General features: G+C 49.2%; 1 protein-coding gene and 1 pseudogene across 1 annotated transcript; one reads left to right on the top strand and one right to left on the bottom strand.

Annotated features, from left to right (window-relative positions):
* Positions 1–304: 304 nt before the first annotated feature.
* On the bottom strand, positions 305–842 carry Rps20-ps2 (ribosomal protein S20, pseudogene 2; annotated as a pseudogene).
* Positions 843–10818: 9976 nt separating this feature from the next.
* On the top strand, positions 10819–12425 carry Hpdl (4-hydroxyphenylpyruvate dioxygenase-like). Its single transcript, NM_001014068.1, is given in 1 exon segment — positions 10819–12425. A coding segment is annotated over 1 exon segment (1116 nt). The 5' UTR covers positions 10819–11058; the 3' UTR covers positions 12175–12425.
* The last annotated feature ends 401 nt before the right edge of the window (positions 12426–12826 follow it).

Genomic DNA, 12826 nt, shown 5'->3' with positions numbered 1-12826 from the left:
TCTGTCTTCAATGAGGCTGGAAGGAACCTGGCATTCCAGTGACAGGGTAGAGAAAAATAACCCTTAGCTGAACCAAGAGTTCAAGATCATCCTCAGCTTGTGAGTTTGAGACCAGTTCGGGTTCTGCGAGACCACGTTCCAGATAAACAAGCCAAGCAAAGCAAAAGAAGATGAACGTCTCATTTGGGAGTCGTCCCCACAGGCAGCCTATCAGGGATGTCTTAGTGCCTCCAGCACTCAGGACTCACAAAAACACTTCAGTATGCTTGAAGAAGAGCTATCCCTTAAGCCAATAGTGCCGTACTTATAATATTTTTTTTTAACAATTAAGTCAATTTATTTAAACAGTTGACTTAGGCATCTGCAATGGTGACTTCAACCTCCACTCCAGGCTCAATACTGATGGAAGTAATCTGCTTAACAATCTCTGAAGGACTGTGTAAGTCAATGAGTCGCTTGTGGATTCTCATCTGGAAACAATCCCACGTCTTGGAGCCTTCACCGCAAGGGGTTTTTCTGGTAGTGATTCTCAGTGTCTTGGTAGGCATGCGCACTGGTCCTTTCACTTTCAGATTCTTCTCCTTTGCGCCTCTGATCAAGTCCGCACAAACCTTTTCCAGCGACTTCACGTTGCGGCTGGTGAGCGTGATTCGAATCCGGTGAATCGCCACTTCCCGCTCCACGCTCCACGGGAGTCTTCCCAGTATCTTTAAATGTCATGGCTGAGGCGTAGCTTCCTGACCGACTTGTTCCTCAGCAGGAGCGAACAGCGGTGAGTCAGGACAGAGCAGACTTGACAAGGCTCCACAGCACGCACCACAGGTCTCGGAAAGGGAATATTTTTAACCTTATGCCCATTTGGTTACAAATATAACTTGAGAGCTGGGGAGGTGGTTCGGCAGATAGAGGCGCTTACCACAAAGACTGATCGCCTGCTGGGTTCCTGGAGCCCAGATGGTTGAAAAGGTGGCTCCTGCAAGTTGTCCTCTTGCAGTAACATGCGCGCAGCAGCATGCAAGCCAGCATGCAGGCACACGTGTGGGAACACACGCACACACACCACACACACACACACAGGAAATAGTTAATAATATCATAAAATATTTTAAATTTGGGGAATGAGGCTCTACCTCAGTGGTACAGGGCCCACCTGGTGTGTGTATGAGGACCGGTCCTTCACACCACCAAAGAAACTTTTAATTTAGGAAGGGGCCCACAAAAAATCACAAAGCTACCCTGGTCTTATCAGCAAGGATGCTTTCTACACAGTCATGAAAATTGTGATCCAAATGGCTCAGGTAATGACCATGATTGACCTTTCCTGAGGAGACCTAGCATTAACATGGCCTCCAGGGTTAGAAGACCGGGTGCCGTTAAGGACAAGATTCCTAGTTCTCCATGATGTCATCTTTGCTGTCGATGAAATCTAGCCACCAAAGTAAAATCCTAACCACCAAGGTAAAAAGGTCAAGAGATGGGGCCTTTGAGGAGGTGGCAGGTGAAGGGTAAAACTTTCATCGAAGGGATTAGCGCTTTTACAAAACAGCCCAGGCGGCTCTCTGGCCCCTTTCTGCCATATGAAATCCTATCAAGTAGATGACAGCACCTTGATCTCAGGCTCAACTGGAAGAACAGCGTTTACGCTGTCCAGTCTATGACATTCTGTTAAAGCGACTGAATGTGTCTAAGACAATCCTAGGAATCTCACCGAGAAAGACCACAGCACAGCCTCACTCCTACACCAATATCTGCAAGAAGAATGGGAAGACTATGAGAGACTCGTACTGACCAGTGGGGCTAGAAGAGAAGGTAAGGACACAACTAGGAGTCCCCTCTAGGGGGTCTTCCTCCACGGTGTGGGCATAGGAGCTAAAGTGCAGGGCCCTGAGCATGCTCAAAGCAAGGGGCACTGAGGAGCCTACGGTTTCTTACTCCAACTCCACTGGAAGATTGGGTCAGTTGTGGTTCCTGCATGGAGAGGCCTCCTGCCTGCTGGAAGAGACATTCCACTAAACTCAGGTATGATACAGACAACTGAGAGTGGGGCGAGCCTGCCAGGGGGGCCTAGGTGTTGGAATCCCTGTTGTATATAAGTAACTCCTCCCCACACACACACACACTTTTCTCTCTCAGGATTTTTGATGTAGCCCTGGCTGTCCCTGTCCTGGAACTCCCTCTGTAGACCAGGCTGGCCTTGAACTCACAGAGCTCCACCTACCTCTGCCTCCCCAAGTGCTGGGATTAAAGGGGTGAGCCACCATGTCCAGTTTTCTTAGACTCTTTTTTTTTTTTTTTTGGTTCTTTTTTTCGGAGCTGGGGACCGAACCCAGGGCCTTGCGCTTCCTAGGCAAGGGCTCAACCACTGAGCTAAATCCCCAACCCCTTAGACTCTCTTAAAGCACTCTATACACAGTGTTACGGCTAAGGTTGTCTTACTGTTACCAGCCTGAAGTGCTGAGGATGCCTTTCAAGGGATCCAAGCAGGAGACTTAGAGAGTCCATGTTCTGTCCCCAGGACGGGTCACCTTTTCACTAAGGCATCATGAGCAAACACTGTTACTGAATTGTCCTGCTGCTTCCAAGGCTGAGCCCCACCAGACTCACATCTTCAGGAAATCTCTGCGGTCGTAGCCGTATTCTCGCGCCTCGGAATCAGGATGAATTACTGTCTCTTGTTTCACCCTTGTCCTCTTGCATGGCTGCTGCTCAAAGAAATTAATCAAGTTTATTAAGCATGACCTCACTTGTGAGCCCTGCTCCTGGTCTGCTCATCTGTACCTGCCTCAGTCTTGCTTAGCGCTCTGGGTGGGGGTGGGGAAGCCAGCCGGGTGGCCACATCTTTTGTTGTTTGCAGAGACGGAGCACCGGGCTGGATCGGACAAAGGCAGGGTACTCCTCTATAGAGAGTACAGGGCCCTTTGTTGCCATGGCTGTGGAAGAAAAAATAGGAACAAAAAGGATAAATGTTGCATCCAAATACACTAATAATTAACACTTAGCACCGTGGATATAAAAAGCACTTAAGGCTAAATTACAATGAGCATAATAACTATTCATTATTCAGCCTGCTCCATATGGTGTCCTGGCTTAGTAGACAGTGCTTGGGAACTAACTGGAGCCTACTGCCCGGGCCTCAAACCCCAGCCCACCATTCGACAGCTCTGAGACTGCGGGCAAGTTACTAAAGCCCCAGCCTTTCCCTCTTAGAGCTCAGACAATGAGAGCACATACTACACAGGGCCACGGGAGCTCACGCTGTGCATACGACACAACTTAGGCCTGATTGCACATGCAGTAACTGCTCAGTAAATGTCTGTGGCATTAAACACATAGCTCAGCCAACTTAGACCTCAGAATAAACCTGCGACATAAACATATTATCCCTGTCAGTTGAGGAAGTTAATTTTTGGGGGTTAAATGACTTTCTCAAGGTCATTGTCTTCAGGTTTCTATTGTTGTGATGAAATAGCAAGACTATAAGCATTCTGGGAGAAAAGGGTTATTTGGCTTACACTTCCACAGCGTAGTGTATCCTCAGAGGAAGTCAGGGCCATGCTAGGCCTCGTGGCACACACCCTTAACTCTAGTGGAGGCGGAGGAAGATGGAACTCTATGAGTTCAAGACCAGCCTGGTCTATACAGTAAGTTTCAGGATAGCCAGGACTACAAGGAGATATCCTATTTCAATTAAGTAATTAAAAATGTTTGAAAGGTGTTTGAATTTTGTTTTTTATCATGAGAAGATACAAAATGTGGCTTCTGATATGTCCCAGGGAGTGGATATGTAGCTGTCCGACTACTGTGTGACCACTGTCCATCCAACTCAGCACTCAATCTGTAGACGACCAGTTCTTGTTTAATACTGAATTGTAGCCAAACTCAACTTAACAGAAGCCATTGAGATGGCTCAGTGGGTGAAAGTGCTTACCGTGCAAGGCCGATGGCCTGAGTTCAATCCCCAGTGGTGGAAGGAGAGACCTGACTCCCAAAGGCTGTCCTCCAACCTACACACACACCACCACCACCACCACCACCACCAACAACAACAACAACAATAAATAAATAAAATACAACTTTTGAATGAATAGATAAATTGTACAGTATATCTGAGAGGAAGAGGAGTTTGGCCTTGCCCTTGTTGTGGTGATTTAATGAACTCAAACTCTGGATGACTGTTAGAACTGTGACATAAACATAATCTCAATTTTTCTGGGATTGTCTCAGTTTGTTTCGAGGCAGGGTTTAGTTATGTAGCCCTGGCTAGCCATAACTCATTATGTAGACCAGATTGGCCTCAAACTCACAGAGATCCACCTGCCTCTGCCTACCCAGGGCAGAGATTAGAGGCATGGACCTTTGCTTGGCTTGGTGGCCCATGCCTGTAATCTGAGCAATTTGAAAAGCTGGGACATTGGTGCATGTGAGTTCCCAGTCACTCTCCTGAGTTTCCAGCTATCCTGTATGAGAGTAGTCATTGTGACACAGCCAGGCTCTGTCTTAGGTTTAGCATTCAGTTTCCTTTCTCCATCACTCCTCCCAGCTTGCCGAGTGGGTAGACCAGACCCACCCCTCTCCTGGAAACCAGGGCAAGAGCTGGTTAAAATGAGGCCAATGGTGACACCTAGAGGTCATATGAAAAACTGCAGCTTTGGAAAGACCTATTTGGCCCTTAAGGGCTTTATTTGGTTGGTTCATTCATAAATATTCACTGAGCTCTTGACACACACCAGCTCTTATGCTAGACACTAGGCAGAAGTCCCAAGGACCTGAGAAGACATTTCTGGAAACTGGGATTTATGCTGAGATCTACTGATTGAGAAAATGTTTACCAGGTCAAAGGGAAAACATTCAGGCAACAAAGACAAGAGCTCCGGGTGGTGAGCGCAAAAATCTCCCAGGATCTAATTACATCATGGGGGATGAGGATATTAATAACAAATACTGCTCTTGCTCTCTCTTGCCCTTACTCTTCTCCACTCTTGCCCTCTTCCCTAACCCTTCTCTCCCCATCTGCCCCCTTCCCTCCACAAGCCCATGACCGGCCTCCTTTATTTCTCCCACCTCTACTAAAACAAACAAACAAACAAACAAACAAACACCAAACAGGTGTAGGCCAGCGAGTGGGCTCAGCAGGTTGGGGGCCTGCTGCCAAGCCTGAGGATCTGAGTTTGATTCCCCAGGATCCACATGATGAAAGGAGAGAACCAGCTCCCCAAGATAGTCCTCTGACCTCCATACATGCAACACGCTAAGAACAGACCTAAAGTCTATACACACTGCATACACAAAGTAAATACATTTAATTTAAAGGCTGGAGGAGCTCATTCATTTCCATAATGACAGAAGTGGGAAATGGATTTGGGGGGGGGGCAGGTGAGGTCATCAGGGCCTAATTTGTGACCAGAAATAGTTCTGCCCTGAGCCTAAGAGCAGTCAGAACTTACTGAGGAATTTCAAGCAGAGCAGGAAACTAGACTTTGTCTCTCAGTTCTTATTCAAGAGCAAACTTAGTCCAAGAAGGCAATTAAGAGGTTATTGTACTGCTTCAGTTATGCAAACCAGTGGAGATGGAGAGGAAAGATCTCATGACTTCTGAGGCACTGCAGAAACAGGACCGGGAGGACCAGGGGGTACCTCGAGGTGAGGACTGGGCTGTTAGGAGGGGATCTGTCACATGCAGGTCTCTGGCTTGGGCAGCTGCCAGGAAGATAAGAGTATGGCGTTGGGTTTGGTGGATTTGAGGGACCTGTGAGACATCCATGCCGGAAGAGCAAAAAAGCGGTTCAATACTGTTAGCAAGAGAGACTCTGCGGGAGGGCGGAAAACAGCTAGGATATAAGAACAGGCAAACAGGTTAAGCACGAGGGACGCCTCAGCACTTGGGTGGTAGAGGCAGGAGGATCTGGAGTTCAGGGTCATTCTCAGTATGTGAGCTCAAGACCAACCGAGGCTATAGAGACTCTGCCTCTGTAAAGAGGACGCACAAAAGCTGGCAGTGGAGATGCAACAGGGCCAGTGGGGAAGTGGGCATGGCATCGTGGAAACTGGGACGGAGACAGGAAGGAGCGGATGGTCAACTCTATCAAACCCTTCCATGGTGGTAAGGGCTGAAAATCGAGTACTGAACAACATAAAATCCACTAATGATGTCGGAGCTTTATAAGGCGGAGTGTCGGGGGAAAGTCGCATTAGCACATCGCAGACAATTTGAGTAAATTTACCCAAGCTATTAAAAGTACTTACCTACCAGTACACATAAGTGCTCTTTATTATTTGATGTGGTACTGGAGATAGAATCTGGGTCCGCATACATGCTAGCCAAGTGCCCAACTGTCCTTAAATACGCTCTGAAGGTCTGAATTAGCCTCTCGAGCAGCTGGGGTTGCAGGCTTGTGTCAACTGGTCTAGCTGGCATGTGTAGTTTTTTTTTTTTTTTTTTTTTTTTGGGGACCGAACCCAGGGCCTTGAGCTTCCTAGGTAAGCACTCTACCACTGAGCTAAATCCCCAGCCCCGGCATGTGTAGTTTTAAAATGACCGCTGGATCAGCAAGAGAGCTCAGCAGGTAAGGGCCCTTGCCACCAAACCTGAGCTGCAGCCCAGAACACACAGTGGTCAACCAGAATTTCTGGACGTTGTCTTCCACTTCCCACCTGTCTGTGACACACAGGTGCCGGCACATACATGTGGAGCCGTATTTCGTGCCTGGCACCCGTGATCCTAGTGTTGGAAGGCTGAGCTAGGAAGACTGACAGGAAGTTGAGGTCAGTCTGGGCTACAGAGTTAGACCCTGTTTCAAAGAAACAATAAACACAGGATATTGTTCAAGCGTGTGGCTACCACCACACAACTGAAACTGTACTCCTAAGATCCCAACTCCATATTTCTCCTCCTCCGCCACCATTCATCTGTATCTATGATGGTAACAACTTCAGAATAGACCTCATGTAAGTGGAATTGTACAGTATTTGACTCTCTATTTTAGTTTTGTTGTTTGGGGTATTAATCCAGGGCTTCTAGTATGCTAGGGAGCCTTGGAGCTATACCAAGGTAAAGCCTGCTTTCTTTTCTCCCCTCCCTCCTGCCTGGCTCCTTTCACTTGGGGCCTGTTCCAAAAGTGAAGAAGTCAGGGATGTTTCTCTCCTGGCTTTAATATTCTTACTCCCATCTAACTATACACTTTTAAAAGTTAAATTGGGGGGCTGGAGAGATGGCTCAGCAGATATGAGTACTGACTGCTCTTCCAGAGGTCCTGAGTTCAATTCCCAGCAACCACACGGTGGCTCACAACCATCTGTAATGGGATCTGACACCCTCTTCTGGTGTATCTGAAGACAGCTACAGTGTACTCTATATAAAATAAATAAACCTTAAGAAAAGAAAAGTTAAATTGGGCTGGGCGGTGGTGGCCCACGCCCTTAATCCCAGCACTCAGGAGACAGAAGCAGGTGGATCTCTGATTTCAAGGCCAGCCTGGTTACAGAGCCAGTTCCAGGACAGCGGGGCTACACAAAGAAACCCTGTCTCGAGAAACAAAACAACAAAAACCCAGTCAGTTGGGGCTGGGGATGTAAGCCCAGCTTGTGGCATGCTTGCCTAGCACGCATCCAGTCTTAGGTTCCATGTTCCATTCCCAGCATTTCATAAACCAAATGCGGTGCACACATATAATCCCAGCACTCTGGAGGTAGGAGGATCTTCAGTAACAGCGATCTCAGTTACAAACGGATTAGAGACCAGTCTGGGCTACATGAGATTTGTACATTTTGTCATTGTTGCTTTAATTCGTTAGTAAATACGTATGGTCTGTGTATATGCACAACTTGAAAAAAAAAATTAAGGTCACCTTCCCTGAGGTTTTCCAGGGCCAACCCGCGGCAGTCAAGCGAGGGGAAAGGGGGCGGATCCAAAACTGCGGAGCCGCTTCCGGCGGAAGGGAAAGGTAAAAGAGCACTGAGAAGACTCGGGAGGTCATCAGAGTAGCCTGCTGCTGGGTGGGCCCGGGGCGCGCCGCCGGACCCGGCTGTTCGAGGCTGTGTGTCCCTGAGCAGAGGACCCGGAAGATCTAGCAAGCCGAGCGAGCTACTGCTGTCCGCCAGGTTTAGTGTCGAGACCTGCAGGCTAGGCGCTGTTCTATGACTTAGACTCCGCTCTCCACAGCCCAAGCTCTCCCCTACCTCACCTGACCTAGCGGATTTACAAGGCAGGAAGCTCCCGTAGTCCCACGACCTTGCTTCCTTGCCCGACAGCTTGCTTTCCGGTGGCGTCCTCCGTTCCGCTTCACTCTTGCTGACCCCAACACAAGTAGCCCCAGCAGGAGGGTAATCGTCATTAAGATGACATCTTTTGGAGGTTCCCCAGAGCCCTAAGTGGGTGGTGTTTTGTACACCACAGAGGACCAACATCCACAGCCACATCTACCTTCACTGTTCCTTGAAAACCCAAACTGTTAACCTGTGTCAAATACGACAATTTTTCAGGACACCACATTTCCAGCCAAACCCACCATATCCACTTAATCTTCCTAATTCTTGCAGTCTCCTTCCTAAGCACGTGGGGTGCCAAGGGCCAGTGGCCTTATTTATACTCACTTTTCTGTACTTGGAGACCTTGAAAGCAAAGGCTTGGAGGGTATAGATTATAGAGCCCTGAGTATAAAACTCAAGGTATGAGGGATGGAGAGATGGCTCAGTGGTTAAGGGCACTGACTGCTCTTCCACAGGTCCTGAGTTCAAATCCCAGCAACAACATGGTGGCTCACAACCATCTGTAATGGGATCTGATGCTCTCTTCTGGTGTGTCTGAAGACAGTTACTATGTACTTATATAAAGTAAATAAATCTTTAAAAAAAACAAACAAACAAACAAAACAAAACCATCATCCCAGTATTCACAGCAGTATTTTCAGGTCTCAGAATCCACCAAAACCAGGGCCTTCCTACATGGTCCTACAATGTCCTGGCATTGAGGCTACAGTCTTTCTGTGACCCTCTTGGTTGTGTCAGCCACTTCAGTCCAGTCCTACATAACCAGGTTCACGTGTTACAGCCTTATCCATTTGCTAGGTTTCCATTCCTCAGCTGTATCTGCCTGAAAAACGAAAATGAGCACAATCTAGGATTTAGTACTAGGGGTATTTCCTCTTCCATTTTATCATTCACTATCACCCTCACTAGGAAGCAGGGTTAAATTCAAGAAAACTGTAAGGCTGGGCTGTAACTAGGACACGCCCTCCCTAAGGCAGTCCCCTTCCTTTCCACAGAGGTTCAAGTCTAGCAATGAAGGCAGATGAAGCTGAGGTCTCTGGGGTATGGGAGAAGAAAGGACCTGGGGCTAGAAAGCAAATCGATGGCTGAGTATTTATCTAACATCCACAGTGCTCTGAGTTCAATCCCTAGGGAGGAGGGAACCAGGTATTAATGCTATCCAAAACTCCCCAAAAGGAGTCATAGCATGTTCTGGGCCATTATCAGAGCTGCTCCTTGACTTGGCTGCCTTTGACCCAAGTCAACGCAGTCTATGCCCACTCCATGTCTCCAAAGACGTCATGCAACACCTTCTGGGAAGTAACGCTGACATTGTGTAATGAAAATAAGACAACAGTTACAGCTACAATTGATTGGACACTTATAGTGTCTCAACCACAGCAATCTGGGTTACAGGTGACAAGTAGTTAAGTGCCTGTGCGAGACCCTAGATATTGATCCTTAGCCTTGGAGTGAGGGAAATCCTGTTTTTGTAGATAAGGAAACTTTGAGAAATTATCCAACATGACCAAAGTCCTGTGAGATGTTAGCGATAGATTTCTAACCCAGGTCTACTTAGCTCTGGAATCCATATTCTCCTGATCACTGGTCAGAGGAAGAGGTGTTGATCTCCTGCTTGCAATCCTGAACACCTTGACAAGCCTCCTTGTCTAAGTCTAGTCCCCTAGCCTTCTCTCACTGCCTGACCAAGGAATTTCTGGGCATGGTGACCTTCCCAAATGTCTTCTCAGCACAATTGTTCCGAGTCTGGCTTGCATCTTCTCTGAGGTTTTCTTTCACGTTTCAACGTCCTCTATCTAACCTTGCTTCAAGGACCTTCCAGCTCAGGTCCCACAAGACTTCCCGTTTCCTCATTCTAGTGATCTCACACATCTTGAGTTCCCCAGGCTGATATCTTTAGGAAGTCCCGAGCTGTTCTTGGAGGCCTATTAAGGCGAGGAGCAATAATTCCTGACAGAAAGAATAAACAAAACACGACAGCAGCGTTTTAGTAGTTTTCTAACCCCTCCAAATCTCACTTAGACTTAGAAGGAGAATTGACGAGTCAGGTGAAGTGGGGATTGCCAGACGGAGATGTAAATGCTTGCTTTTCTATCAATTTCTCCACCCCGTTTAGGGATTGAAAATCTGTAACTGAAAATATTTTAATATTAAAAATAAAAAGTAAAACGTTAACAGAGCCTGGACTTGAACGCAAACTTTGGAATTGTAAAGAAAAAGCACCAGGCCAAGAATATTCACCGTTTGTAGAGAAAGGATTGGGGCTCCTCCCCCACCAGGGCAGTCCTTAGCTCTGAGGTCGCGAGAAGAGTGCGCCTGGCACAGAGTGAAGGTGGCTATTGTGACTTTCCGGGCCCCCGGAAGGGGTGGCTCATTGCCCAAGGGTGTGACCTGGTCCAAGGCCCTGGGAAGGAACTGCCCTTCGTCCCCGCTGTACTCCGGGAGACAGGTCCTGGGCGGGAGGGAGTGTGAAAGGCGGAGTCTCAGGCTCCACCCAGACCTCCTCGTCCGCCCCGCACAGCGTCCGCGTGGTTCTCATACAATTCACCCCACAGAACCTGTGGTCCTCGGCCGGCTTCTGGTTGAAGTGGCGCTGCAGCAAGGATAAGTCCCCCAAAGTTTGACTTCGTGACCTCTGTTCGTAGTCTCAGAAAAGACTAAAGAACGCGCTCTTCGGATAGACCAGGACTCCGTCGGCTTCCAACAATTAATCCTGGAGCAAGAGTCTTTGAATTCTAAACGGGTGAGCGGCCCCAGAAGAACAGATCCGGGTGGCCGGCAATTGGGCTCGCCATGGCTGCGCCCGCCCGCCGTCTGTGTCACATCGCCTTCCATGTGCCGGCTGGGCAGCCCCTAGCGAGAGACTTACAACGCATCTTCGGCTTCCAGCCCCTGGCTGTGCGGGAAGCAGGCGGCTGGAGACAGCTGGCCCTGCGCAGCGGGGACGCTGTCTTTCTAGTGAATGAGGGTACCGGGCCGCGGGAGCCACTGTATGGCCTGGACCCTCATCACTCGGTGCCCAGCGCAACGAACCTGTGCTTCGACGTGGAGGATGTGGACCGCGCCGCCCGGGCACTGGCGGCTCGCGGCTGCATCATGCCGGTACCACCCACTAGGGTGAGAGATGCACAGGGCACAGCCACCTACACAGTGGTCAGCTCTCCGGCTGGTAATCTAAGCCTTACCTTGCTGCAGCGTGCTGGCTATCGAGGATCTTTCCTGCCCGGGTTCAGACCTCTGCCTTGCACTCCTGGCCCGGGCTGGGTCAGCCACGTGGACCACTTGACCTTGGCCTGCACCTCAGGCAGCTCCCCTACACTTATGCGTTGGTTCCACAACTGCCTAGGGTTTCATCATTTACCGCTGAGCCCAGGTGAGGATCCGGAGCTGGGCCTCAAGGTGGCTGTAGGGTCTGGGCGAGGGGGACTGCGGCTTACTGCCTTGCAGACTCTGCCAAATAGTACTGTCCCCACCCTTGTGCTGGCAGAGTCCCTCCCGGGACTCACCAGCGAACAGGACCAGGTAGAACAATTTCTAACCCGGCACGGAGGGCCAGGCCTGCAGCACGTAGGACTGTACACTCCTAACATCATAGATGCTTCTGAAGGAATGGCGAAGGCGGGAGGCCGGCTCCTGACTCCTCCTGAAGCTTATTACCAGCAGCCCGGCAAAGAGGAACAAATCTTAGCCTCAGGGCACAAGCCTAGCTTTCTAGAACGGCAGGGAATCCTGCTAGATGGAGATAAAGATGAGTTTTTGCTTCAAGTCTTCACCAAGTCCCTCTTTGATGAGGACACTTTCTTCCTGGAACTGATTGAGAGACAGGGGGCCACAGGCTTTGGCCAGAACAACATTCGTGCACTATGGCAGTCGGTGCAAGAGGAAGCTGCCAGGGCTCAGGGAACCTAACCCCAGCTAGAAATGGGAGTTGCCACTTGTCCTTGGTGCTCTGAGGAGTCCAGCACAGGCCTGCTGGAACTGACACATCCCGCAGGACCACACCTCCACAGAATTACACCCAAATAAAGGCTATCATTCCCTCAGGGGCAGGGTGATCTCATCCCAAGCAGTCCCTGAGATGGGATTTAAAATAGTAACAACCCCTAAAATGGCTAACACGTTTAGGTAATGTAAATAAAGGAACAGGCCATAGGACACAACCTGGATCCTGAGCCTCTGTGTGTGTGTCTTCTTCCTGCATTTCTCTCCCAGCCACCCTGCAAGTTTGGCGACTGTCGGTCCTTTTGCTTCTGACGTTTCATTACACGTGATATGTACCCTGAGTGAATGATTCTGTTTGTGAGGAATGAATACAAATCTCCCTTTGTGCTGACCTCCCTAGGGAGCACCTGTTGCAGGTGCAGACTAATAGACCAGCATTAGCCCAACTGCCTGTGAGGGTGATGCTCAGTGCCAATCAGAGCTGACCTGAGACCCAGATGGGCGTGATGGAGGTCAGCACTGACACGCTCCCTCCAGCTGCCCTTGCTCTTTTCTGGGGAAGAACATCCGGTCAGGATGCCTCTAGCCCCCAGAGCTGTCTAGGAGCTCAGCCAGAGGA

The sequence above is a fragment of the Rattus norvegicus genome, chromosome 5, assembly GCF_036323735.1.
Source record: "Rattus norvegicus strain BN/NHsdMcwi chromosome 5, GRCr8, whole genome shotgun sequence".
NCBI classification, from domain to species: Eukaryota; Metazoa; Chordata; class Mammalia; order Rodentia; family Muridae; genus Rattus; species Rattus norvegicus.
Note: the sequence above shows the minus strand (reverse complement) of the source record. Positions and strands in the feature narration are given on the sequence as shown.